General features: G+C 44.0%; 1 protein-coding gene across 2 annotated transcripts; it reads left to right on the forward strand.

The window, feature by feature from the left end:
• Nucleotides 1-1,262: 1,262 nt before the first annotated feature.
• On the forward strand, nucleotides 1,263-27,310 carry LOC114442520 (caskin-1-like). 2 transcript variants are annotated; one of them, XM_028416136.1, is made up of 21 exons: nucleotides 1,263-1,772; nucleotides 7,259-7,310; nucleotides 8,147-8,244; nucleotides 11,082-11,227; nucleotides 11,390-11,485; nucleotides 12,935-13,056; nucleotides 13,601-13,709; nucleotides 14,071-14,179; nucleotides 14,399-14,493; nucleotides 14,956-15,070; nucleotides 16,981-17,079; nucleotides 17,165-17,349; nucleotides 18,502-18,583; nucleotides 19,793-19,860; nucleotides 21,027-21,134; nucleotides 21,643-21,744; nucleotides 21,864-22,002; nucleotides 22,174-22,955; nucleotides 23,040-23,697; nucleotides 24,274-24,901; nucleotides 25,581-27,310. In XM_028416136.1, the coding sequence occupies exons 1-21, from the start codon at nucleotides 1,679-1,681 to the stop codon at nucleotides 25,675-25,677; spliced, it is 3,984 nt and encodes a 1,327-aa protein (XP_028271937.1). In that variant the 5' UTR covers nucleotides 1,263-1,678; the 3' UTR covers nucleotides 25,678-27,310. The 2 variants fall into 2 exon arrangements, with proteins under 2 accessions (XP_028271937.1, XP_028271948.1); XM_028416147.1 differs by lacking the exon at nucleotides 21,027-21,134.
• Nucleotides 27,311-27,631: the final 321 nt, after the last annotated feature.

The raw sequence follows: 27,631 nt of genomic DNA on the forward strand, positions 1-27,631 counted from the left end.
CTCATTAAAAATATGTATTTTTGTGACAGTGAAGTGCAGTACGTACAGATTGTCACCTGTACAATCTGCACTTCCTAAAATGGCCACTTGAGGCTTGACCTAGTCCCCAATGCTGAAACAGCAACATAAGAACAGTATCTCAGCAAAACAAATACCAATTGATAGGAAGTGTTTATGTATAGCTACCCCACCACTTGCACTTGGGTGTTAGAGGTGGAGGCAGGCATGACAACAACAGCCAGAGCCACTAAACTAAACTTTAAAACCACTAAAGAACATCCAGTCGATGCAATGTGTGCTGCTGTTGACACTGTTTTAAGAATCATTTGTTACTGTTTGCAGTGTTGTCTTGGTCGCGCTGAATGAATGTTTTTAAATAAAATATCCCAGAAGCCACTGGGCATTATCCGGTGTATCCGGTGCTTGTAAGGCAGTGTCTCTCTCTCAGTCCACCACTTGTGTCCAGATTGATGCATCTTACCGTTTTGCAGCAGCTTTTCATTCAGTGTCCTCCTACATGTTTGGGCCCTGTGCCTTCTTTAGTAGGTTAATCCTGTGTGGTGCTGGCCCTTAACTGTGACGCTTTAAACCTGATATGCCACATGTTGTGTCAGTACACAATGCACTTACACACACGTTAGATTTTTTTTTTTAAATATCAAGTCTTCTATCATCCGTTCCACTTCCTGTGCTAAATCTGACTGGCAGTGGCCCCTTTAGTCTAAATTAGCTCTGCTCCAGGGACACACACACACACACACACTTTTCTAGTCCTCAAATTATCTTTGTCTCATTAACCTTAAACATGTTGACGTAACACTGTCAGCGTGGCACCTATTGAGGTAAATTTGTGAAGCACACTTGATGAATTGTGTCAGAGCTTGAGAACGTTCACTTCTCTGTTGGATGTTTTTCTACACTGAGTGTCCCATGGGCTCGCGCGATCCCGGACTCTGCCTCCCGCTGTCCCGCGCTCTGAGTGCGCCACTTGCACGCGACTGAGCGCATCATTATTACAATGTCGAATGACCTCTCTTGACTTATGCTCCCACCCGCGCGCAGATTGGGGTTACAACAACTGGAGTAGCGCGCACACAAGCCTCTCTTGTTTATGTAATGCCATATGTAGCAGGGGACTGTGTGTGTGTGAGTGTATGCGCGTGCACCGGATCTGGTGCGAGCTGGTCCAGCACCGAGGCGGCGACAGCGGTCACACGTTAAACATCAGCGCGTGAGTTTCTGCGAATTGAAGGCTCGTGAGATTTCAGCGGTGCGGGCTTGACCTACCATTCAGGAGGGCGCTCGAGCTCCACCGTTTTCACGCGCGCCACGCACGTAGACCCGGTGAAATCGTCACGCGGATAGAATCTGTGGAATCTGTCGCGAGTGTTCCTGCGCGGCCGGAGAGCGCGAGGTCCGGGCGGTCGGTCGGTCCGTCGGTTGGCGTGGGTCGGTAGTGGCGCGTGGAGAGGAGAGAGGAGAGAGGAGAGGCACTTGACGCTGTACTCCTGGACGAATCGGAGCATCCCTGTCCCGGCAGCATCCATCCCTCCGCGCCTCAGCTCTCCAGCGGGAGGCCGGGAGCGGCAGCAGGATGTAGCAGCGGATTAACGGAGGAGAGAGGGGCGCTCAGAGGAAGAGAGCGGGACCGAGAGGACAGAGGCGGGACGGAGGGGACATGGGGAAGGACCAGGAGCTGCTACAGGCCGTGAAGACCGAGGACTTGCTGACAGCTCAGCGGCTCCTGCAGAGACCACGGCCAGGAAAAGCCAGTCAGTATCCATCCTTCTCTGTCACACACACACACACACACACACACACACACACACACACACACACACACACACTGTCATTATCAGGTCAGGACAGTGCATTCTAAATCTGATGTGATGCCATTTAGCCCAAATGGTGCACTGTGTGTGTTTGTGTGTGTGTATGTGTGTGTGTGTGTTATGACGTTGAATGTGTGATAGTGATGACGTTGCACATGTGTGAGAACAGTCATCAGGATGTAATTAGAAATTAGGAATGCATGTCAGCCCATTTCCCACAATTGACAATTTGTGAGGTTGTGTCTGCATGAATGCACAAAAAATGTGTGTGTGTGTGTGTGTGAGTGTGTGTGTGTGTGTGAGAGAGAGAGAGTGGAAGTACATGAAGGTCCTACACTGCTCTCGGGACAGGGGGGATTATTGGTGTGTGAAGACGCCAGATGTTAGCGGTGCTAATAATGTGATGATCGTAAGTGTACACGTGCAGACATTTGCATGCACGCACATTATGTGGCGCTCAAACATGCACGTGCACGGGTGCCTAACATGGAGTCAGCTGGGACTTGAGGTGATAATTAGATTTCAATTACAGCCTTGAAACTGCTCTCCTCCTCTCCCATTTTACCACAAGGCCTCTCTCCATTCTCCTCTTCTACTGTCACCTTCTTTCCTCTTTCCTGGCTCTCTCCTTATCACTGCGTGTCTCCTCCTCTCTTCTCGTTCCCCCCTGCCTCCTTACCTCTGACTCTCCCTTCTCCTCTTTTCCAATCTCTTCCCTCCATTCTCCTCTCGTCTTTCCATGTTCTACTTTTCATTTTTTTCAGCTGCTTTGCTGTCTCTCGCCTGTTTCTTCTCCTCTAGTGTCTCCTCATCTATTCCCTCTCCTCTCCTCTCCTCTCCTCTCCTCTCCTCTCCTCTCTTGTGTGTGTGTGTGTGTTTGTCTCTAAACATTCCAGCAGTGCCACGGAAAAGAAAAATGCTTCTCCTCAAATGCCAGAACAGATCAGCTCTGAGCGCTCAGTCCACTGCACACTGACAAAGAGAAAAGGGGGAGGTGGGTAAACGGTGGAGGGTGAGGGAGATGAGGGTGAGGAGGAGGACGGATGTGAGAGAGCTGGACAGAAGGAGTGAAACACAGAGATATAGATGCAACGAGGTAAAGCAACAGGAAGTGTTGGTGGCAGGTTAAGTGTGGAAGCGTGTGTGTGAAACCAGGATTATGTTTGAATAATTAACCAGGGAGCCCGGATTCTCTGCTGGAGGATTGTTGCTTGCTTTCACAAACAAACACACACACAATTACATGCAGGCATGCAAACACACTTGACACATTGAGTGTTAGTCATGTGCCTGTGTTTGTATTATTAATAGTATGCTAATGAAGTTCGGAGCGGCAGTGTGGCAGGTTAGGGGGAGTTTGCTCTGTCAAAATGTCACAAACTGATGCAGGGGATTAAAGCAGCTGAAGTACGGCCACTTCACACAGCCCACGCTTGGTCACTGTGGGACAGTAGAGCCAGCATCACTGCTCCAATAAATTAAAGAAAAAACATAGAAACAACTAGTGGAAGAAAAGATATGACCGTGTTGTTGACACAAAAGCAATTAAAAGTCTTTCAGAGTTGCTACAGACCTGTTGATGAGGTCACCACTGCCACTCCTTACATCCTGTATCACCATCCATGGTGGTGATGATGATGGCATCTGGGTTTAACTTATAGGCTGGATGTTCTCCCTGTGCCCATGTGGCTTTCTTTGCATCCTCTGACCTCCCTCCATATTGCAAATACATGCATGTGGGGTTACTCAGTGACTGTAAATTGGACATATAGGAGGTGTGAGTATGACTGGTTGATTGTCTCTGAGACCTGCCAGTGGTGCACCCAGCCCCATGCCTTGTGTCAGCTGACAGGCCTCCACACCGTCATGGTCATGTTAGCACTTTCAGAGGCCATGGTCCATGTAACGAAGGGACACAACATCCAATGCAGTCTGAATCTAAAGAGTCTCACTTTTAAATAGACAACATTAAAAGCCTCTGTCTGCTTGTATAAAGGAAGGCGTATTCTTAAACCATTTGGTAATGGTGCTCTTATCTTTGGCACAGTTGCAATAAAGCTTTTTATCTTAGAGATATGAGAACCTCTATCATGTCTGCATCTCTTTTATGTGGAAGCAAACCACTGATATGCTCTTTATCGATGATCAAGGAACACTGACTTTTACTTTATTTTTTTTAGTTTAACTCATAGCAGCCTGTAATAGACAGAAGTTTAAAGGTGTAAAACATCTGTATGTCACCTGGAGTCAGTTTGTCTGTTATAGTCTAAAGGATTGCATCATTCATTTATTAAAATATCAGCAGAATATGGTATTTTCCTGAGACAACAGATGTTAGCAAACTGTAATATAGTTTCTACTTTACTCAAACAATACATTAGTGTATATAATCATATTTGCCTCACTGCTTCTCTCTCGCTACCAGATTGGGTAAATCAGTGACATTTAATAATGTGACATTGACTGACCTGCTGTAAGTGTGCAGATGTCAGCATCCAGGTTCTGTCGGTACAGGCTGCACTCGATTTCTGATTTGTAACCATAGTTGATAGACATAAAAATCACACAAATAAACCCAATTGCAATAAGGCCATTGCACCACTGCCGGTGCTTCAGTCCTAATTATCTGAAATTAAATACTGAATTATGAACCAAAAACAATCCCAATTGCCGAAGGTTTGGCTCCAGCTGAAGTGGGTGAACTCAGCGTCTCCAAATAAACCCCAAGCTAGAATCATGAGCTCCACTGAGTGCAGAAGGAACGACAGATATTTGTAGGCCAGCACAGAAGTTAGCACCTAATCGTTTCCATTCGAGAAAGAAAAAAGCCATTGGGAATTTTCCACAGGCTTATCATTACACAAAGATTAACTAGATTAACTCTTTGCAGGTTCAGGTTCTTCATGTCATCTCAGACTGACTCCGGACAATCAGAGCATCTGTCTTCCTCTCACTGACGGTTCCTGATGCCTCTCTCTGTATATTTGACACAGTTGGGATGCTACAGAATAATTTTGGTTCCAGACAACTCCTTAATGTATATTTCATTCTGGCTATGTCCTCTGTCTGCACCCCTTGATGTCTGCAGTTTTTGAACTTCTGACAGATCGCTTTATACTGGGGTCTAAGCATGATATGTCCCTGGCTCGATAACGTATGTGTGTGCAAAAAAAAAAAAGGCAAAAAGACACGAGTGCTGCTGTTTGTTTCGGGCAACATGTTACATTATAAGTGTAAATGCATGATGACAGGACAAGTCAGAGGTGATGGAAACAAGACTGAGAACATCTCTGGTAATGAGAACCCCTGAGAAACCCTCCACTTCACCTCTCCGGAGGTTTGGGGAGTCTGCTGTGTCATATTCATGGCTGCTCTTCCAGCCAGTAGTTCCTGTCTGGCTGTTCTCTTGTTTAAGACCGAGGAGCTTCGAATTAAACATGAATGAATAGATTTCATGGTCTGAAAAGAAGTGTAGTTACAATCTGAGCAAGATGTTGTGAAATACTATCATAGGCTAGTAATTCCTGCCAAGTGATTGACAATCTGTGAGAATGGCACATTGAGGGGTTACCATGGTAACTGTGGGGCTCGATTGCAGTGTTATGCCTAAAATTATCATAAAAAATACGAACCCAGGTCCAAGGACACTGTCTGAGACCCATGCTAATGCCTTTAAACATGCAGTTCAAAATACATTAATTCAGAATCTTACATTTATACTTGGAATAAATGAGTTTTGTTTTGGGAGCAGCTCTGGGTCTATATTTGATCAAATGTATTTTGAGGGGGAGCATCCTCATGTCAGTAAAGTTGTGGGTGTTGTAAGCCTGTGGTCTGGGTGGGGGCTCATGTGTCTCTGTGACGGTGACACAGATATCTGCACTCATTGATTTATTAGTTAGGGGGGGAAGGGATGGTTCTTATTTTTAATCCAAGATAGATAGGGGGGGATCCTACACATGTACACAAACTGTCTCGCACACAAACACACACATGTAGGAAAATGATGTCATCTCCAGAGTGTAAACAGAAACCACACCACTACCAATCAGCACGCGCTCTTTAGCAAATTACAGGGGAAATTAGAGTGTGAGAGCAGGATGAGGGGATGAAGTGCAGATAGAGCTGCAGGGAGAGGGAGAAGCTTTTCCCCAGATTACAGAACAGCGACAGATTACGGCCTGTGGATTATGTGGGTTTGACCAAACAAAAAAAAAAAAAAAAGTGGAGGCAGAGACAAACAAGCCGCTTTTTCTGTCTCCTTTTCTGAGCGATTTGTTTGCATCCTCCATCCTGCTGCCCGCCTGGTGTCTTTATCTTTCTGATGCTTCCATCAAAGATCAGCGTTATCTCTGTCTCATCATTCACATAACATTCACATAATCAATAATCAAATAAACATACCAACACACACTCATGACAGATCAAACCCCTCCAAAATGCAGCAATAAGTAGATTTTTGTCAGTCAACTATTTTCATAACCAAATATGCTGAATTATTATGTTTAAGGAACAGGACGTCAGAAGATTAAAGTCATTGTTATGTCAGTATAGTAGCGGGTTTAATCAGACTAAAGGTCTCGAGGTCACCTTGGGTTCTGAGGCTTTTTTGATTAATTCATTAGAAAATAAATTCATTCATTTTTGATGACAACTAATTTTTCTTTAGGTTACATACGTGAACATTATCAAACAAGTGTAGGAAACAGATTTTATTTAACACATGAAACATGACATTTGTTGGAATAAATAAATTGGAATAATTCTGGCTCTGTTGAACAGCATCAGTAAATAAACATACACTTTATGCCTGATGTATGGTAATAATTGATATGTACAAATACAGAAATCAAAGCTGATGCCTGGAAACTGCACTGCTTCCCAGCATGAGACAATTACAGACATGCTACTAAAGGGTGACGATAGATGGTTACTGACTGAGATCACACAGTGTTCATGCTGCCAGTGATGTATAGAAGGTAACCCAGACCTCAACTTTGTATAAATGAAGAGGGCTGAGAGACTTCCCTCCCACTGTGGGGCTAAAGGAACTGTCCACAGTGACTGGAAAACACGGAAATGTCTAATTCTGTGTAAATGAGAGCGACCATTAGGCCATGTGGCTTTTTTAATGAAATTTTGAAGGCAAGATCAATACCTCTCTATCCTGTGTGCTGATCAAAAACATCTCTGTTAAATCTGCACAAAAAGTGTAAGGGTTGTTGTCTTAATATTTCTTAGCAGGGCAGTTATTGCTCCTCCTCAACTCATGTTCAAATTACATTTAGTTACCTGGTTTCTCATGAAAGGCTCATGAAAATGTAATTTCAACTCTACTGACAGGGAAGGAAATGTTTAAATAATAATACATTTTAAATCTTGATTGTTTTATGAGATTAAGTTGTTGCTCTTTGTGTCTCTTTCAGAGCTCCTCGGAGCAGCAAAGCGAGTGAATGTCAACATCCAAGATGCAGACGGGTGAGTAACAACAACTTTTCCTCTTCCAAGTCCTCCTGCCATCACTGCACATCATCCCCTTTAAAGCTTGTGTTCACATTAAAGCTGCAACTTGTGGAGAAGTAGTGTTTGCCTCCCTTTCAGGGCACAGATCTCAGATACATAAAAGAAAAACAGGAAAAACATTTTTTTATTTAGGTTGTATTCTGTAGCTGATCTGTGTTTTGGTCATAGTAGTAAGCAAAAAAAAAGATCTTATTATCTACCTCTATCTAGATTATCTACTGCTTAAATCTGTGTTTGAAATCAGCTGCAGAGCTCCAAACTAAAGGCTGTAATTACTACCTTGAAGCACAGCCGACATTTCTCAGCTGTTAATTTGACACATTCCCTTATCAACTGTGCACGTTCAGCTATGGATTTTGGCTATATTTATCCACCTGATTGGTTAAGCTCTTTGTGTGCACATGCTTGGTTTACGTCTGCATTTCATTTTTGCTCCACCAGATACCACAGATCATTTTATTATGATGATTGGAATCAGATAATTGAGCTCTGCTTCTTGTGTAATGACTGATGAGTCGTTGATTTGACTCCAGGACCCGGCTCTTATATTCACCAGGGATCCATTAGACACACACACACATCGATGCTCTGTGTGTGTGTACGCTCGACTCCGGGGTAAAAAGATTGCTTATTAATGGAAGTAGGTCATTTCCCCCCTCCCGTCGCTCACACACAGAGCGAAGGGGTGGAGCAGCTGTACGCCGAAGATTAATTCAGCAAAGTTGTGCTCAGGTTTTACACTACATATATGAATATATGTATTTTTATACATAATCTGTGTGTGTGTGAAGGCTGTCGCCGCTGCACCATGCTGCTTTGAGTGGTAACAAGGAGCTGATCTCTCTGCTGCTGGAGGCCCAGGCAGCAGTGGACATCAAAGACCACAAAGGTAAAAATCCACACAGATATTTACAGTGCCACTACAACTCACTACAGGCTCAACACAACCAGGAAAAACATGGGAGAACAAACACACATTTCTGGCTCGGCCTGTGTGACAAATAATGTCAGCTTATGAAATAAAAGGTGAGCGTGTTGGAAATGTAATAACATTTTTTTGTGTGTGTGTGTAGTCTGCTTATGAGCGGTGACAGATTTGTTTGCACAGTAAACAAAACAAAAACAGAGGAGGAAAGCTTCATGGCTCCAGGACGCCAAGAGGAGAGACAGCCAAGTGGAAGCAGAGCAGCAAATATCTCCATCCCACATTGGCAGAATACAGTAGATAGAAGAAGAAGAAGAAATCCCAGGGCAGATGGGAGTTATAATCCCTCCAGGATGTAGGCCTACTAGTCTGTGCATCCCCAGTCAGTCATGCAAAGTATGTGTCTCTAAATAGAAGCACTTACCTGGTAGGCATTTGTACCAGGTGGCCCTTACCTACACTATGGGTCTCTTTATGTGAAGAGAAACATAAATCATTCCTTCACTGGACGGCTCTCCGCTCTCAGCCCTGTGTAGTTCTCAGATTAAGCAGCAACCGTCTGAAATTTAACACCAAATCTGCTATAATCACTATTTTTAAATCAAATTACTACTTGTGTGTGATACTCTTATAATCACCTTTTGTGTCTTTAGAAGAGATCACAGTTAATGTACCAAGAAATAACAACTGCAGGCTTAACACATAAAACATGCCAGGATTTAAATTACTTAATGATCCGTTATCTACTTGTTATGATGCATGCAGTCTCTGCCCAATTATAAAACCTATTGTTTACCTTGTTCTATTACAGGAACGCTGAATAGCTGCTGCTGTGCTATTGTAGCTTGTTTACAGTTTGCACTGGAAGGCATTTGAGAGTCTTTGTTGAGTTCAGTCAAAACTCACTGTAATATTTCAGATACTTCTACTGTTGTCTCTTTGTTTTGAGATCAGATCCAAAAGTCCCAGGATGTTTTCTTATAAACGTTGTGCCGCTGTGGGGGGCCGTTTTGGTTCCCACACTTTCAAGCTTTCTAGAATAAAATTCTGTCATCAGTGGAGCGGTGAATATGTTCAGGAGGTGTTTATCAAAACGGTGGACATGTCTGGACATGTGATGTATGGGTTAATCCATAAAGACATGAAATAATTCATCAACAATCAAAGTTTAGCAGATCTGGAAGCCCTAGGTAACCCTGTGTCTTATCAGCCTTGATAATGTTGTGCTCTCAGCTCAGATCCACTGCTTGCAGGTGGTGTGTTGTTTCAGAGGGAACTCTTTCCTCTGAATTGGAAAATGTACTTGTGTGTTAGATGCCAGCTTAAGTTCACTGACCTGGACATCCTGCTGCCCTCTGCCACTGGGCTTCACATCCTGTCCAAAAACCCAAACAGGATGCCTTGCCCATTGTGCATGGATTATCATGAGAGTAAAGTTGAGGGTATTTCCTGGAGATTTAGTTAAGGTTATCAAATTTCCATGACAGCCTTGTTGTTGGTGTAAAATGAATGTGTTTTGAGCATAGTGCTCTTGAGACAATGTATGTGTAAATCTTGGTAAATAAGAGACCCAGCACTGGCTGTGAAACATCATTTGGGGAAGAGTTCTCAGGTCCACTGCCTCATTTCCCCTATAATGCCCTTACTTCTCTTAACAATTCACCTGAACACTTTCTAAAAGATCTCTCAGGCTGTGTGAAAAAGTAATTTGCCATCACAGCTCGTCGTGTATCGACTCCTGCAGCTGCTGTGCCTCTTTACGCTGCCAGCTCCACTCCTCTGAGTCAGGATTCGCTCATGCCAGCCGAGCCTTTAGGGCCTCTTTATTCAGCCTGGCGGCGTGGCTCATCTTTCGTATCAGGACTGGGGGGTCTTCTTGGGTTTTTGCCATGAGAAACATGCTCATTGCTCCTCACAGCCGCTGCTGCGAAGTGGTGTTTAATGTCCTCTGGTTGGAGGCGCTGGTGATGACTTCGTAGGGTTTTGTGCTCTGTGGTGGTTGGCATGACTTTGTAAAATCTGTCAGTCATTCAGGTTCCAGACTTTAAACCTGTTGGTCATTTACTCACTTGAATTCAGCCTCTGCATGGCTGTGTTGTCCTGATCCCTGCCAAGTGTTAGGCTGTGGGGATGATGGGAGATTTCTCGCCCTTTGTCTGTAAGCCGTTTGTCTGAAACTGTCCCGTGTGTACAATGCTTGTGTAAACAACACTTGAAGGGGTACAAAGGGTCATGTACGTCAAACACAATAAGACTGGATTTCCATGAGGAGCACTGAGAGTCTGTGCCCAATAAAAACAGATATTACAAACATGTTTGCAGAAAGGCATGTTTTCACAGTAAGTCTCCATAATTGTTATTATAAATGAGTATCCATCACAAGTGTTGTAACATCTATAAGTGTTTTGTCTTTTCAAATATGCAGGATTACTGAAAAGTAATTGATTTTTAATGAATAAAAATTGATCTGTTGTTTGCATAATTGCCTATTAGCTGTCTTTGAATCCCCCTGATTGTTTACCGACTTGCAAATATCTCTGAATTTGACTCCAGTCACTCTTAATTGGTTCTTACAACATAATAGGCACACTTGGTAAACTGGTGATGAGTCGAGTGATTGATTTGTTCTGTTCTCTGAGACGATCAGAGGTGTTTTTTTGTCTGGCGGGTGTCTAATTGTGTATTTGCATGCATTTATGTAATTCTGCATTCTCATTTTTTTGTACGTCTGTATGCATGTGTTTGTGTGTCTTTGTTTTATTGTGCGGTCTGCGTGTTTGTGTCTGTGTGTGTTTGTGTAGGAATGCGTCCTCTGCATTATGCTGCATGGCAGGGGAAGACTGAGCCAATGAAAATGCTGCTGAAGGCAGGCTCGTCAGTCAACGGACAGTCAGATGAAGGACAGATCCCTCTCCACCTGTCAGCTCAGCATGGACACTACGATGGGGTAACTGTGTGTGTGTGTGCTGTGGGTGTTTTACCGTGTGTTTTTGTAAGGTGTGTGCATCTGTTATGTGGGCCTGATGATCCATGCATGATAATGCGGGTGTTACCAGCTGGGAAATTCAGATGCCTCAGTGAGATGTGTGTGTGTGTGTGTGTTTTACAGTCTGAGATGTTGCTACAGCACCAGTCCAACCCATGCATCTCAGACTCAGCTGGGAAAACTCCGCTGGACCTTGCTTGTGAATTTGGACGTGTTGGAGTGAGTATATATTCCACTGACAACCAAACAAACACAGATAGATTATGCTAGATTTAAACTTCGGCGTCAATCATCCCCAAACGTAATCAAAGGTAATGAAACAGTTAGTTTACTGAGTGTTCATTCATATCTGTTTCACATGGGCTTTTTTTTTACTGCCATGCCCCTTTAAAAGAACAGCCCTGAGACTATTGAATTTAAAGGTAGGGTAGGAGATTTTGAAAACTCAGTGAGAGTCAGCCAGATTTTTAGTAAAGTAAACACACGCCCCTTTCTCTTGGAGCTCACTCCAAAGCCACGCCTCCCAATCACATGGACGCGCATTACCTGAGCAGAGCAGGAAGAGAGTGACAACCAGCCAATACTCCACGCAGGGTCCACCCGGAGGATTGGCTGATGTTTTTAGCAATTTATAGCTTCCACAGATGATTCATATTCTTCGTTTTAATGTGAAACTGCCGAACTAATCGGTTGCCATCGGATTGTAAAGAGAAGTTACACTGATTTAACAAAAAGTGCATCAGAATGAAATCTCCTACCCTACCTTTAATGGGAGGGTTGAACATGATCTGAGATGGATTCACATGCCACATATGCTCTAAACACTTTGACAAAGAAGTTGTATTTTTTTAACCAAACCAATGAGGAGTAAACTTGCTTATCCTGGTCTCAGAAGCACATTCTTATGAAGATAATGTCTGATGTTCACAGACGTCCTAACTTATTCATTTGGGGATGCTGTAGCTGCTAGCCATGCGACAATATATCCATTTTAACAATTGTGTTTGTTGATGTTCTGACCACCTACTTAGGAGACAGGAAGTATATACCATTTCATAACATTAGCATTATCTGTATGCTTTGTGGAACACAATTGACCATGACTGTAATTAAGTGGTCCACTTAGCAGCATCCTACACTGGGTCACATTACAAACTGCCACACAAACATTGGTTGGGGTTTAACAGGATGTACAAAGAAATGGAAGAACTTGACTTGGGACAACTATATTGTCCTCTGGAAAAGACTATTATGGTGCAAGATAACAGGTTGTTATTATATGTTATTATTAAAATATTATTCTGGAGTGATTCACACCTGGACAAGATAAGCAGCAGTTAAAGATGAGGAATATTAGAGATTATTCATCCTACAAACAGTTTTATTGCACATTTAAACCACCTCTCTAAAACCATCAAAATTAATGTGACCTATAAAACACTAGCTAATACTTATGCAGCTGACACATGTAGAGCCTCTGGTGTTTTATATCATTCATTGGCAGTCAGAAGACAGAGCAAACATTCTTCTGCAGAGACCAAATTTTGCAATTTAGAAACCTTTTGGAGAAGGTTATACGCAGAGGGACACACACACTTGTTTATCTGTTAGTATAACTGACTCCATGTCTTGAATGTATAAATGATGCGTGTGTGCCTGTGTGTTTAGGTGGTCCAGCTCCTGCTCAGCAGTAACATGTGTGCAGCCATGTTGGAACCGAAACCATCGGACCCAAATGGAGTGTCCCCTCTGCATCTCGCTGCCAAGAACGGACACATAGACGTCATAAGGTCTGAACACTTTACTCATCAGTCAGTCTGTCTTTCTGCTTGATCTGATTCTGGTTTTTGTTAAGCTGACATATTTCCTCTTTAGTGGTTTTGTAGGTCACAGCTAACTTTGCACTCTCTGCCTCAGTTGTAGAGATTAGAAGAGATGAATTTGCTTGTATTAGATCAACATTATTCCTTTGCTAAATTAATCCGGTGTTTGCGTGTTTGATATAGAACTCACAACTGTCTGCCAGTTTAAGGCTGTATGGCTAATTAGCTTCTTAGCTTGCAACTTTGAACATGTTGCAAATGTCACACTTTGACACAAACTGATGTTTAAATAAACAGACTTGATGGAGGACCCAGTGCAGTTTCTGTCAGACAAGGCTAACAGGCTTAAATGGTGATGTAAACATCTGTTTTAAAAAACATCTGCAGAGACACTTTTATTAAATTGCTCATGTGCAGATACTTTTTTTCTGCCTTCCTGCACTTCTGTTTCTCTTTTGGAGATATTGCTATGGTTGATAAATCAATAAGGAGTATTACTATGTTGCTGCAGGCTGCTGATCCAGGCTGGCATCGACATCAACAGACAGTCTGAGTGTGGCACAGCTCTACATCAGGCTGCCCTCTGTGGGAAGACAGAGGTAGTGCGCCTGCTGCTGGATGTAAGTTTGTCTGTTTAATGTGTTTACATAAGCAGCTGTTGTTAATGCTGCCGCTCTCTCCTCAGCTGAGCAACTTTACACCTCAGCGTTTGTCGTCCAGCACACTGTGAGGACACCTGTGGGATATGCTAGCTCGTACATAAATGTGTAGCTAGCTTCCTGCCTGTAATGCAATATTCAGAACAGGCTGTTTTGTCTTTTAGTCCCTTTGTCACCTTCAGATGAGTAAGCATGCTAATGCTTGACCCTGCTGTTGGACAGCTTTCAGCGCTCTCTCCCTCTCTCTCTGCTTAGCAGCAGGCAGATGCATGTGGCTGCATTATCATTTGAGAGTTACAGCTTTAATCATTTTTCCATCCAGAGTGGCATCAGTGCAGGAGTGAGAAATACTCTGAGTCAGACCGCCCTGGACATTGTTAACCAGTTCACCACCACACAGGCCAGCAGGGAGATTAAACAGCTTCTGAGAGGTGAGGCCAACTCAAACACAGATACATGTATGACACACATTAGAATCGTATAATGACTCCTGTGATTTAACCTTTTTTTATGTTCTGCTGTGGTTTGGATTTTTCATGTATTGATCCTATTGGCACTAATATTGATAAATGCAAATGTAAACTATTGATAGTTCTGATCTGTGCACGCCTGCTCTTATTGCCTGCACCCTCTGTATTCTTGTCTTGTAGATGCCTCTGCTGCAATGCAGGTGCGAGCACTGAAGGACTACTGCAACAACTACGACTTAACAAGCCTCAACATCAAAGCTGGAGACATTATCACGGTACAAAAGTGCTGCTCATTCGCCAATCCAAATATTGACGCTGACAAAAATATAAATAGCACTGATATTTACTGCTATATTTACTATAATTTGTGCTACACAAGTTGTTCTTTATGGGGTTGTGTGTACAATATTGCTATAATAAAAGTCTGTATGCATGCCCCAAAGCTCAAGTTATGACGTGTTAAATGGCTTTTCAGGTATGTTGGAAGCCATGTTTGGTGAATAGTAAGGTATAAACAGTAAATGATTGTATCATAATTTAGCTATTCAGAATTTTTCATCATAATTTCATAATATTTATCAAAAAAATTGCAGTAAGCTGGCAATGTTACAGTGACTTTTCATTATATGATGACTTTCATGGTGCTGTCATTGGTAGCTCAAGCTGAAACTACAGTGTTTGTGATGGTTTCTGATGTAGTCGCTGTGAAAATGTAAAGATGAATTGTGCTTTTACAGGTTTTGGAGCAGCATTCTGACGGCCGATGGAAAGGCTGCATTCATGACAACCGCACAGGAAACGACCGTGTGGGCTACTTCCCCTCCAACATGGTGGAAGTCATCAAGAGGGCAGGTGACCACCCACATCACAGCTGTGTGTGTGTATGGGTGGGAGGGTGTGTGAGCGGTTCTGTGTGTGAGTACAGCAGCTGTTCTGTAAAGCTGATCATTAGTTGTAGATAGCTGCAGCATCATCGGCCTCTTTGGGCAGCCCATCCGTTTTCCCCTCAACCTGTCAATCATGTCCATTGATCAAACACTGTCGTCTATGGGCTGTCCCCACCTCCTTCCCTCCTCTGTATTTCTGCTCCTCCTGTCACCCTTTGTAACCTGGTCCTTCTAACCTGCCCTGCTAGATTGTGATGCTCTTTTGTTCATACTGTTTGTTTGCTTTATTGACATGGCGATATCGGAGTTTAATTTATATTGATATATTCCCTGTGGATATATGGCTGTATTCATTTCTCATGTTTTGATTTTGATCTGCTATTATTTTATGCATTTTAAGATTTTTCTGATTAGACCTGTTTTCTTTGAAGTTGACTGATCAGTTGTTGTTGTTGTTGTGTTGTTGTTGTTGTTTTGTACCTCCCTCCTCCTGGCTTGCGTCCAGGTCACTCCCCCTCCCAGCAGTGCCACACCCTCCTGCTCCGCAGGCCCAACCCCTGTCCCATTGCATCGGTCAACGGACACTCATACCCCCCCACCAAAGTCCTCCCCTTGCATCTGCCTCCCCCTCCACCCCTTCACCCCAACACACAGTCCCTCCCTCGGTTCTCCTCATTTGGGTACGTTCCTCTTCCCATCTCTCCTCCTTCTCTGTCTACTCCTCCTCTGTCCACTACTCCTCCTCCTCCTCCTCCTCCTCCTCTCTCCACTTCTCAGGAGCAGCAAAGTCAGACAGGTACATACTGTAGAATCACTTTAAATCACAGATAAGTCTACTTTACATGCTTTTTAACAGGATGTCCTGTACATCATTACCGGTATATACCAGCTATTTGCTTGTTGCTTTGTTAAACGATCAGTTCACACAAATGACAAGACCTGAACAAAAAAAATCACCTGCAGAAAAGGGACAGCTGTTTGCTGCAGGCGTGCACAGTGTCATTTTCAAATGTTTAGTATTGCCAGGTTGTAACACCTGTCTGCTAGCACTGCTGCCTTCTTTTGTTGACAGGATAGATATTACATCCTGGTGTTAGCAGAAGCTGTTGAGATTGAAAGTGATAAATCTGTGAGAAGAGAAGACTGGGTGCATGAGATAAACCGTGTTAGAAAACAGCTGACGGAGGACCACCACAGGTGCAAGAAGATAAATTGCTTCTCTGGCGATGTTGATGGAACCAATCTTGGTTTTGAGTGGTTGGTGGAAGAGAAGTTCAGTTTCCAGGAATTAATGTAGATCAAAGAAAAACATGTATTTGCACTGTGAATGTTGAGAGCTGTCAGTGGTCAGCCCTATGGGAACTGTGTAGAAAACAGACATTTGATCTATAGTTTAGAAAAAAACAACACCAAGATAAAAAAGAGGAAACCAGCGTTCTTGTAATTTGAGTGAACTAACCCTTTAACTGAAATGGCACTTGTATCTGTTCACATTCTGCATTAGAAATGTCACATTTAGTATGGGTTTTCCACGTCACATCAGTGGGTGTGTTCTTTAGTATAACATGATGGGGACCAAAGAGCTGGGGCAATTTACAAGTCTGTAAACTATTAGCACTTAGAGGTGCTGCAACCACTTAGAGTATCATGTTTGTGCATGTGTAGTTGAGTGTGCGTCTGTGTTTGTTCATTCAAGAGGTGAACATATTTATGAAACAGTACTACACACATTATCGAACACTATCTGTGCAGTTGTTGATAAGATTCTACACACAATAATTTTCTATATAAAAAAGTGAGTAAAAAAATGGCAGTAACACATTTTTGTGTGTCACTGTGCATGCATGTGTGTGTTTTTGTGTGTGTGTGAGACAGGTTCACGTACTGCTGAGCTGAGCCCTCAAGGCTCTCCTACTTCGGGACAGCAGAGCAGCACCAGCGAGGACATCTGGGTGCTGCGCAAACCACTGGCAGGTAAACTTTCATGTGTGTTTGAGGAACAAACTGTGCACCTGAGAACAGTTCCCTGTTCATCATGTGTTGTACTGTGTGTGTGAAGGTGGTGATCGCAGTGGCAGTGTGGGCAGCCTGGGCAGTGTTCGGTCGTCAAGCAGCCTGCAAAGTTCTGGAAACACACATGTTTTGACCACACCTGCACCCAGTCCACACCCGGCACCCACGCCAGGAGTCAACACTCACGGCCTTAACGCTCCAGGCCTGCATGCACAGGCAGAGGGGGTCAAGGTAAGAGAGTTCATTTGTGTGTGTGTGACAGGCACGTAGCTTCTGGAAACAGCAAAACATTTTCAGGAAACAAACACAACTCTAGTTACTGAGTTAACCGCAACTGTGTTTCCTGTTCTTGTTGTTCTTCCGCTGGAAAGATCAGTATCACTTTTTCAGCAACACACCAGGTGCGTTAGTATTAGTAGTCAGAATGTAGCAGGTTCATACCAGCCTGCTAAGTGAAAACATATTGGAATATAAAGTCTATTGGACTTTTATAAATTAATGCCTTATATAACAGGAAATTGGCCTTTTAACTACAAAGTTATGTGATTAGCCTGGAGCCAGACTACATTTAAAGGCTTCATGTGAATGGATTTGAAGAAATAAATGTGCATCCAGTGTATCAGTGGATACTTAGCTGCACAGCAGATTTACGGCTTTACTAAAATGTCATAATGACCGAGTTTACTTGAGTTCAGTTTGGCCTTATTTTACAGTCAAGGCAAGGCAAGACAGTTTGATTTATATATGTGAAACAAAAAACGAGTTAGGTAGGTAACATAAGTGCCTCAGGCTGAAGGTTTTTTAGATGTAACCCACACTTGTACACAATGAAACAGAGTTTGTTAACACACATACTATTGTAGATTGTATCAGGAAAGTATAATTATAATAAAAAAAGCCTGTACACTGCTTTCAACATACATGACATATAAAAGTGTAGGGAAACAGTGTGCAGCGGTGCTCCACATATGGAGTGAGCTACAGGATGCTGAGGATTCATTTGATGGCTACATGTAATCTATTACATTGCCAGTGACTGTACAGTGACTGGTTGAATAAGTAACTCACATGTGAGGACACGGTGCTGCCTTCATCAAGGACCCTTCAGGTCTGCTATCTAACACCGACAGCATGTTCCAGGTTTAACTTTATCTCTCTAATTAGTGCACACTTTAAAAAATACTCAACCAGCAAGTCACCAAATTGGATGGTTATAAATTTAGGGAGAAGGTTGATTCATATTTCTGCTGCAGTGTGGATAAACACTGGAGGATTGTGAGTCTGTGCATGAGTGTAGCTGAGTCACTGGGCACCTCTGGGATTTGAATGATTATGCTTGAGTAAATGTTTCTTTAAGTGTGTGTGTGTGTTTTTGTGTTTTAGCTGCTGGCCACTGTGCTTTCTCAGTCAGTAAAAGCTAAGGAGCACCTCTTGGAGCAGTCGCAGTCTGTTGAGCAGTCAGCAAGTAAGAACACAGACTCACATGTGGACGACACCAAACACTATCTCTGCCTTTGCTTGTCAGTGTAAAGCCTGTTTTTTTTCCCTGCTGCGCAGATTTAACCTGATACTACAAAGTCTGCTTTCACTTTATTATACATGAGAGAATTTGTGTGATTCAGAAAAAGCTGTTTGTCTAAAGTGATGACAGTTAACAATGATCACGGCGGTGCTCACAAGTACGCCGAGCGCCTCTGGGTTTGTTTGGATAGCTTTGGTGCTTTTATGAATCATGTTTTCCTTTATTCACTTTTAGTTAACCTGGCCCTCTAAAGTTCTCCTGTCTGTTCACATCAGATACCGGCAGCCTTCCACACACCACATCCTTGTATAATACTCTTCTCAGGTTATATTTTATTTATAAAGGCTGCTCTAAAATGTAGTTTTAAACCAGGGGCAGTTCCTGTCAGGACAAATCCTTTTTGGTTCTTAGGAATCTGTGATTCAGCCGCAGTGACAAACATTCCTTCATAATGAGCAGAATCTCTTGCAAAGCAAATATATTGTTTTCTGATCCTGGATTGGCCAGTTTTGCTTGCAGTTTCTGTCAAATATTTATATTGACATAAATGTCACACTGCATTACTGGAAGAGTTCTGTCATTCTGCAGGGTCCAACATGATTTTGCTCAGCAGCAGAAGTCACTGTGCTAGTCGCTAACTGGCTAGCTTTTTTAATTGTCTTTCTATAATGCATAACCACCACTTCTAAGACAAACTGTATTCAGAGGCGCTGTACACATTATTACATAATATCAGCTCTTAGCTGACATTTAAGGGATTTAAATGACACTGAGACTGAGAAAGTTTAAACTTAAAACTGTTTTCATTTTGTTCTAAGGAACTACAGTCCTCTGTAATTAGTAGATATTCACACTTACATAGTTTCAGCTGGTACAACTACATAACTTTATTAGTCACTCAAATGAAGTGCTGCCAAGAAAAGCCTTTTGGTTATAGCTAGCATGACAGTTTGATTAATATGCAAGTTAGATAACATAACCGAAAGTATTTTAATATAAACCACACTTGTACAGAATAAAACAAAGTTTGCTAGCCGACATATGTAGATCATTAAGCAAATTATTAGGAAAATATGAGAATAATACTGTTGAAAGTAACGTTTTATTCCTCTCCCTCCTCTTGTTTACTTTTCTCTTGCTTGTCATCTCAAGCCTCTTCTAGTTGCACAGTTCATGAACAGCGGTCGTTTGAGCGGAAGGCAGAAGAGGATGATGGGAAAGTGAGTTTTTGGATGGCAGACTGGTTTACGCTGTTACTTCAAGGGGTCATCTACAAGGGTGGGATGCAGCGGGCATTGTGTAGCTATTTGCCCGGGTGTTTGTGTTGCATACAAAACATACGACACCCTAAGGATGGGCATGAGTGTGTTACCATGGAGACAGGCAGTGTGACAGACACATCGAGGAGTCAGTTGCTGCCTTGCCTTCTGTCCCCCTCACCCCCCCATCCCCCCGTCCCACTTCACCCCACTGCCCCTCACACCACACTGAGACACCCACATGCTGCCGCTCTGCCCCAGAGCCTGCCAGCAGCGCTGAGTGTTCTGTGAAACGGAGGGTTCAACACCCTCTGAGTGTTCTAGAACTACGTAGATGCTGTATTCTAGAACCAAACATTGACAGGTTGCTAGGCAACAGTGGTTGAGTAGTGTGTGGTTGATTCATCCAACAGTCTTTGGCACTAAATTTATTCATTTAATCACATATGTATGTCAGTGGTGTAAATAAAATAATCAAACCGACCTTTAAAGCAGCATTAATACACCTTCCTATCAAATCATGGTATATCAGAGTGAACTGGGCTTCTTTGAGTTTCCTTAATACAACTTTCATCCAAGAGGCTTGTAAGAAATTCCAGGTTTTACCATGAGAAGGTGGAACCCACATAAGACTCTCATGAAGCACTGAGTGTGCGGTAAAGAGAAAACCTGGAACTCCCTCCCCATTCAAAATGTCAAAACACCACTTGCCAGACACCGCTAAAAATAATTTTACTTTCACTTTCTGTTTGTTCTTTATTATGTTTCTTGTTTGTTTTTTTCACAAATCCCAGGGAGTATTGTTTGAGAGCAATGGTTACCCTAAACAATCTCAATATTCCTGAAAACTCTAAAGTGATTTTACTCCATCTTTTAAGATTACATGTTCAAACAGCCAGTATACATCAACCAATGTTAGACATATTGCCAGGTTGGTCTGTATTTTGTATCCTGTTTACCTTCAGTGCAGAGTAGTAAAATCTGTGTGCTGTTTTTCTAGAGCAGCCTTCTGTCCTGTGTTCTGGAGCAGGCTGCCATGCTGAGCTCTAGGAAAGAGCTTGTGGTTCAGAGGCAACCTGCAGACTCTTGTAGAAGCAGGCAGTAGTGTTCTGTGTTCTGTGTTCTAGAAGCAGGCAGTAGTGACGTGGCTGGGTGAGTTTCAGCTGCAGTTCTACACCACCCACTTCCTCACCGCGGGATATGATCTAGACACCATTAGCTGCATGACCCCTGAGGTAAGGTCATGACCCCTGACCCCCTCACGCCCCGCCCCTTGTCTGTCAAGGCCTCGCCCAGCTCAGCTCACAAATCAGCTCCCCACTGACCTGGATGATGTCATCATGACCCTCCTGTCTCTGTCACCTGACCCCCCGGTGTGAGTCCTGAGCCTCAACTTATCATGCTCTGTCTGCTTCATCTACATGCCTGTGTTCACACAGTCTGTGCTGTAAACATGACTCAGTCTGTGTTTGGCCTTGGGTGTGGTTGTAGTGCCATTGCGTGTGTGTTTGCTTGTGTGTGTTTTTGTGTACTGAAGCAGACACAGTGGTATGACGTAACCCCCCCCCTGAGGGCAGGGGACACTCATCAGAAATTATCCAAAGCAAAATCTTCCTGCAGGCACATCACACTCTGCCCATGTATAAATGTCAAACCTGCAGATAAAATTGCTTTCATTCAAGAGAGAAGCCTGTAGGTGTAGGAGTGAATTCATGATGTGATTCAGTGTGCTTTGCATTGAAGGACCTGACGGCGATTGGGGTCATGAAGCCTGGGCATCGAAAGAAGTTAACGTCAGAGATCAGCAAGCTGCCGTCCACAGACTGGCTGCCAGACCACAAGCCTGTAAGGTTCTCACGTGTACTGGACACCAACCAGGAAGAAGGAGGAGATGCTGACTTTACACATGCTGTTTTGGAAGTGTGATTTGTTACAGTGTGTGTCTGTGTGTGTGTGTGTTTTAGGCCAATCTAGCTGACTGGCTGTCTCACCTGGGCCTGAGTCAGTACTACCAGGTTCTTGTGCAGAATGGGTATGAAAACGTTGACTTTGTGTCAGACATCAGCCTTGAAGATCTGCAGGAGATCGGCATCTCTAAGCTGGGTAAGACAGAGCTACGTTATCGAACAACAAAATACATTTACAGAACATTTACAGATTCTACAAATGTAAACACAACTTGATATATGCTGCGTTTCACTGCGATAAATTTAGAATTTAGCATCACTTAAATTTCTCTTTCCGCACCCCCCTCCTCCTCCTTCCTTTTGTCAGGCCATCAGAAGAAGTTGATGTTGGGAGTGAGGAGACTGAAGGAGCTACAGAGAAGAGAGACCGGCTCTGAGCCTCCTCAGAGTCCCTCCACACCTCCATCCAGCCCAGGTGCCGTCGCCGCCCCAGCTGAGGCGAGGAAGCAGAGAGAGGGTGCCCCCAGCCCCCTGGCCAAACCTCGCCCGGGTCTCACACATTCACAGACCCCTCCTCAAACCCCACCACAAACCCCTCCACATGCCCGGACCCAGCATGCTTCCCCCAGAGCTCGGCCGCGCCCCTCCACCCAGACACAAGCTGCAGCAGATACGTCAGTGCCGTTGCTGCGCCTGCCCAGCGAGGAGGAAGAGCGACGGAGAACTCACAGTCTTATTGGCTCAGAATCAGACTCTAGATATGCCACTGTGTGCCGCAGCAGCTCTGCGCACACTGCTCCTAATGATGTCACCGTTAACCGCAGCCAATCATCTGTCACCCTCCGTCCACGTCGGAAAGGTCGGCCCCCCACGCCACCTAAACGGTCCTGTTCTTCCATTTCCGGGGGTGATGGTGAAGGAGAGGGACAGGGGGAGGGGCTGCTAGGGCTGCCAACCTATCGAGAGCGGCGGGCCAGTGACTGCGGCACCCTAGGAGCAGCTTTGAGAGCTCAGGAGTCAGCAGGCCTGGAGAGATCAGAGGGGGCTTCTGGAAGCGTTCGCAGCCTCGCAGCCATGCTGGAAACATCTATTGTAGGTGGAGCCAAAACCCTGCCGAGGAATCTGGGAGGCAGCACCAACTACCTGCAGGTGAGTGTGTGAAGTTGTGAGGGCCGGTTTGTAAATTTTGAACACTTCAGCTGTGTGGATGTGTAACAGTCATGTCACCTCCAGGTCAGTCCACCTCTGCTTCGGCGCCAAGCAGGCGCAGGGGGTCTTGGATCTGAGGATGATGACGTTGTAAGTCGGCGCAGGACTATCAGTGGGCCAGAGGGCCTCCCTGGTGATCATACTGAAGAGTTACCGCGGAAACAAGTCCAGCAACGGCCAGAGCCCCGACCACGGTCCACTGTGGTCAGTTCTACATCAGAGATCATGGATGGCACAGCAACGCTCCGAAGGAAGCCGCGTCCCCTGCCGACAGACTCTGAACCACATGCATCTGTGGCTACCACTGTTGTTACCATGACAACCAGTTCTGACACCATACGCAGGAGACCACGCACATCTGAGCAAACAGAATGTGTAATTCAGAGCAATAACCAATCAGATTTCTCTAGCAGCCAGCTGGATAGCAGTTGGAAAAATGAAGGTGAGCCTCAGCAGAATGGCGGCGTGGTGCTGAGGCGGAGGCCTGTGTCCGAGGTCTCTGAGAGGACAGAGAACACCAGAGAGACCTGTGAGTGGATGGAGGCAAGGAAATCTCTGAAGCCGCCTGTGTCACCCAAACCATCCACAGTCACCCTGAGGAAGACGCAAGCTGACCCCCCAACCCCGACACGCAGGGTTCCCATACCAGGGCCTGATGGTGCTGAGATGGCACAGAGCCCTGGTGAGACACACACACACACACGTGATGACTACTTACTTATGTATTGTCTTTAAACAAAGAAAATTCAAACAGTAAGTCTTACTTAGAAATTCAGTACAGCATTTTTTTATATGATTTTTTATCAGGTACACACGGAGACCTATTCAAAAAAAGCTGTTGTTTTTTATTGGCATCATTTAAATGCATTACATCCTGAAACAGATGTAATGCATATAATACATGTAGCCTATACATTATACATATTTATATCTTTGTAAGTTATACATAGTGCGGCATGCTGTGGAAAAACTGTGGGTGGAAGAAAATTGGACCAGAGCAACAAACGGGCATTATGTAAAAGTGTATGTATGTAAAATGGTGTTGTCGTTCAGGAAGATCAACTTATCTTACAAGATGTAATAGTGCAGTGATATCCAGAGTATATGATCATATTGTGTCTTTGGTGTGTTGCTAAAACCAATGCTTGTCTGAAATCATAAACTAGAAAGATGATTATGTTCTATTCTATTCTGTACTAAATGCTAAATTAATACAAAAAGTAATTCGACATCATTCTTTGTGACTCTATCTGACCAGAGCCGAAACGTGTCCCTCCTCCTGTATCCCCGAAACCTCGTGGGCCTCCAACAGCACCAAAACCAGGCAAAGCAATAGTAGCTTCAGCTACCACGAGCCCTGCTGCCACCAGCCCAGCTGCAGCCAGCCCCACTCCAGCCCCGAAACCCTCCTCTCCGCTCTCAGCCGCCCCTCTTCCAGCTCCTGACACCCCTTCAGCTCCCTCTCTCTCCCCGGGACTCCCCCTTACCTCCCCTTCTCCAGCCCAGAGTCCCTCCACCCCGTCCCCACACCCTGTCAAACCTCCCCGTTCCTCCATCGCCGGTCTCTCCATTGATCTGATGGGAGGAAGGGAAGTGGAGGAGGAAGAGGAGAGAAGGAAAGAGGAAGAGGAGAGGAGGAGAGAGAGGGAGCAGAGGAGGCTCAAAGAGCAGGAGGAGGAGAGGAAGAGAGCAGAGGACGCGAATCTGAGGGAGCTGGAGAAGAAGCCCTCAAAAAGAGAAGAACTATCAGAGGAGATGGGGAGTCAAGAAGAGGAAGCAAAGCAGGAGGGAGTGGTTCAGCATCGTTTGGAGGAGACCAGTGCCTCCTTGGCTGCAGCACTGCAGGCTGTAGAGCATAAGATCAAAGAGGAGGACGCACAAAATGAGTGAGTGTTTTTGTGGAAATGCTGCCCCTGAATGTACATGACAAACAGTAACAAGAAATTGTGGCTTTACATCATTACCAATGGGTTGGTATTTATAAAGTTTTGGTCCGGGTCTGATTTAGCTACACCCTTGATTACCATGGTAACAACAAGTGTGTGTTAATGCTGCAAAGAGCTCTGAGCAGCTACTTCATCAGAAATTCAACAGAGGAGCAACTAGTGTTCCTATTTATAGCACAGCTGAAACAAACAAATATGTTGCATTTCCTGCGTCATTAGTAATGATAGGAAATGCTCGATTTGAAGCGACATAAAAGATAAAGAGGAGAGAGGCAGGAACAGGTAGGAAAGGACTCAACTTGGACACAAACAGTTAAAAAAAGGAAGACTGGGTTGGACTAATTTGCTGGTTGGAAAGGGGAAGAACACTATAAACATTTAGTTTTCTAATCACTGCAGGGACACAATGCTGTCTCCACTTATCTCCACACTGCCCCCAAGTGGGTACAAAAGTCTGCAAGTAGTAACTAACTGCAGGTTTAAAGCATCCAGTGAACATATCTGAGGTGGTATTTAACAGAGGGGTCCATTCTTCACAGCTCTACATCAGTACTGTAACTCTGTCCTGTCTGCCTCAGTACCAGCTAAATTCTTCCTCTTTTTTCTCTCCAACTTCCAGCTCTCTTTCCAGCAAAAAGGCCACAGTCTCCATCTTGGATGACATCGGCAGCATGTTTGACGACTTGGCAGACCAACTGGACGCAATGCTTGACTGATCGCTGGCCAACATCTCATTTCTAACGAGCCCCAGCCCTCTTCCCTAACCATCATGTGTAGGTGTTAAAAGAAAACGCTCCCACAGGCCTGACGCTGGCGCTTGGAGAGCACGTGTGTTTGAGTGCGTTTCTTTCCTGCGTGAGCGCTTCTCATGTAGCCTTGTACAGTATTGAGGAGGGAGTCCTCTTTGTCTGGTGCAGTTAGCTCTAGTACCTCCTCCAGGTGTGAGGAGGCTGCTCCCACACAACCTCTGACCTCTGCAACCCAGTGAGTCACCGCCGCCCAGCCTCAGACGGCCGTGTGGACCGAGAAGCACAATCATTTTCTTCGTCCTGTCATCTCTACGGACTCTGGCTAGGACAGACATAACTCAGTCAGACAGGGGAGACAGACAGATAAGCATATTGCTTGCAAAATAAAAATAAAAAATAAGCACATTAACTGTCTGACGGGCAAACAGACAGTTAGATAGACAGACAAGCTACATGCTGATGAGACACCGGAGAGAATTTTTAAAAGCACATGGACAGACGGGCCCGTTTCTGAGTCTGTCTCACTCCTGCAATGTCAAAAGGATGCATTTTTCCAGTCAGAGCGTAGCCTCTATTTCTCTTCTGTATGAGTGGAGGATTGTTGTTAACTGGACTTCCTGACCTGTGTGTGTTGTCTCTGTTCATGTTGTTGTTGTTGCTGTTGCCGTTATTGTTGTTGTTGTTGTTGTTGTTTACGAGCGCGTGTAGTCCCTGCTAATGCTCATGTCAATGTCCTTCCACTCGTACAGTACTTATTCTCATGATCAGAAAGATGACATAGACATTTGTCCATGAATTCTGAGACACACACACACACAGACACACATTATATTGGTTTTGGTCTTGCTGATTTTCTGCTTTGTTGGTGTTTAGCTCCAACTTTGAGGGTTTGCTTGGAAAATAATACACACACACAAACATACATGACACACACATACAATATATTCCCCTTGTCCTGCTGCAGTGAACAGTGTTTTAAAAGATAATCCTATATTTCAATGCTTTATATAGTACATCCAGTATACATACATACATAGAGTTTATAATATACCTGGGTATTTGAGCTTTTAGAGCTCCCTCTAGTGTTGGTTAGTGAAACTGCCTCTGATTGCCCACCTTGTCTCCCCCTTCATTTTTATCTCCCTCTGTTTCGTTAACTCTGCATCTCTCTGTGCCTTGGTAGTGCTCTTTCATATATTTAGTTTCGCCACTGTTTAATGGTTTTTCTGGTTCCTGACAAACTCCCTGTGTGTCTGTGTGATGTCAAACGTAGCTTCTAGGTTGAGCTGTGAGTCCTGTATGATCTCTAAAATCAATTAAAACTGTCTGCAACCTCCAGTAAGCATTGAGAAGCCTTGTGCGAGCCCATGTAAGCCTGGCTCTGCTCCTTCCTGGGTCCTCGGATTTTTTTAGTGGTCCCCCCCCTCTTTCATGTGAGCCAGACAGTGGATCGACCACCAGTGTTCATCCCAATGAAGAGTCCACTTGTATTTTTATGCTCTTTGAAAACAAAGATATATTTGAGAGACAGATGGATCTATGTGAATAATAATAATAATAATAATAATAATAATAATAATAATAAACAGTAATAATAATATTGATAATTCTAGACACTGAATTGAGGTGAGCTGATTGAGCCTGTACATTTATGGTTGAGTTCTGGATGTGTTGTGACGGCTGTTGTGCAATGGTTGGGTTTAGGTTGTGTTTCTGCTGTGACGATGCATTCCTGTACAGCTGTGATCAGAATAAATGTATAAATTAAATCTCATATGACTCTTTAAATGTGATTCTTTGACATCACACAGGCAAGGATCGATAGAAACATTATTGCAAAAACAAAAATACTCCTGTGTCACTTCATCCATATGTGATTGTTGGACACATAATACAAATTCTCTCGCTTGTATAATTGATT

This window comes from Parambassis ranga, chromosome 1 (genome assembly GCF_900634625.1).
Source record: "Parambassis ranga chromosome 1, fParRan2.1, whole genome shotgun sequence".
Lineage (NCBI taxonomy): Eukaryota > Metazoa > Chordata > Actinopteri > Ambassidae > Parambassis > Parambassis ranga.

Excerpts from the sequence above, each read along its gene's own strand:
- LOC114442520 (XM_028416136.1), top strand. The coding sequence starts at position 1,679 with ATGGGGAAGGACCAGGAGCTGCTACAGGCCGTGAAGACCGAGGACTTG. Across the intron at positions 13,710-14,070 it reads TAGTGCGCCTGCTGCTGGAT|AGTGGCATCAGTGCAGGAGT; the intron begins GTAAGTTTGTCT and ends TTTTCCATCCAG. Across the intron at positions 21,135-21,642 it reads TTAGCTGCATGACCCCTGAG|GACCTGACGGCGATTGGGGT; the intron begins GTAAGGTCATGA and ends TTTGCATTGAAG.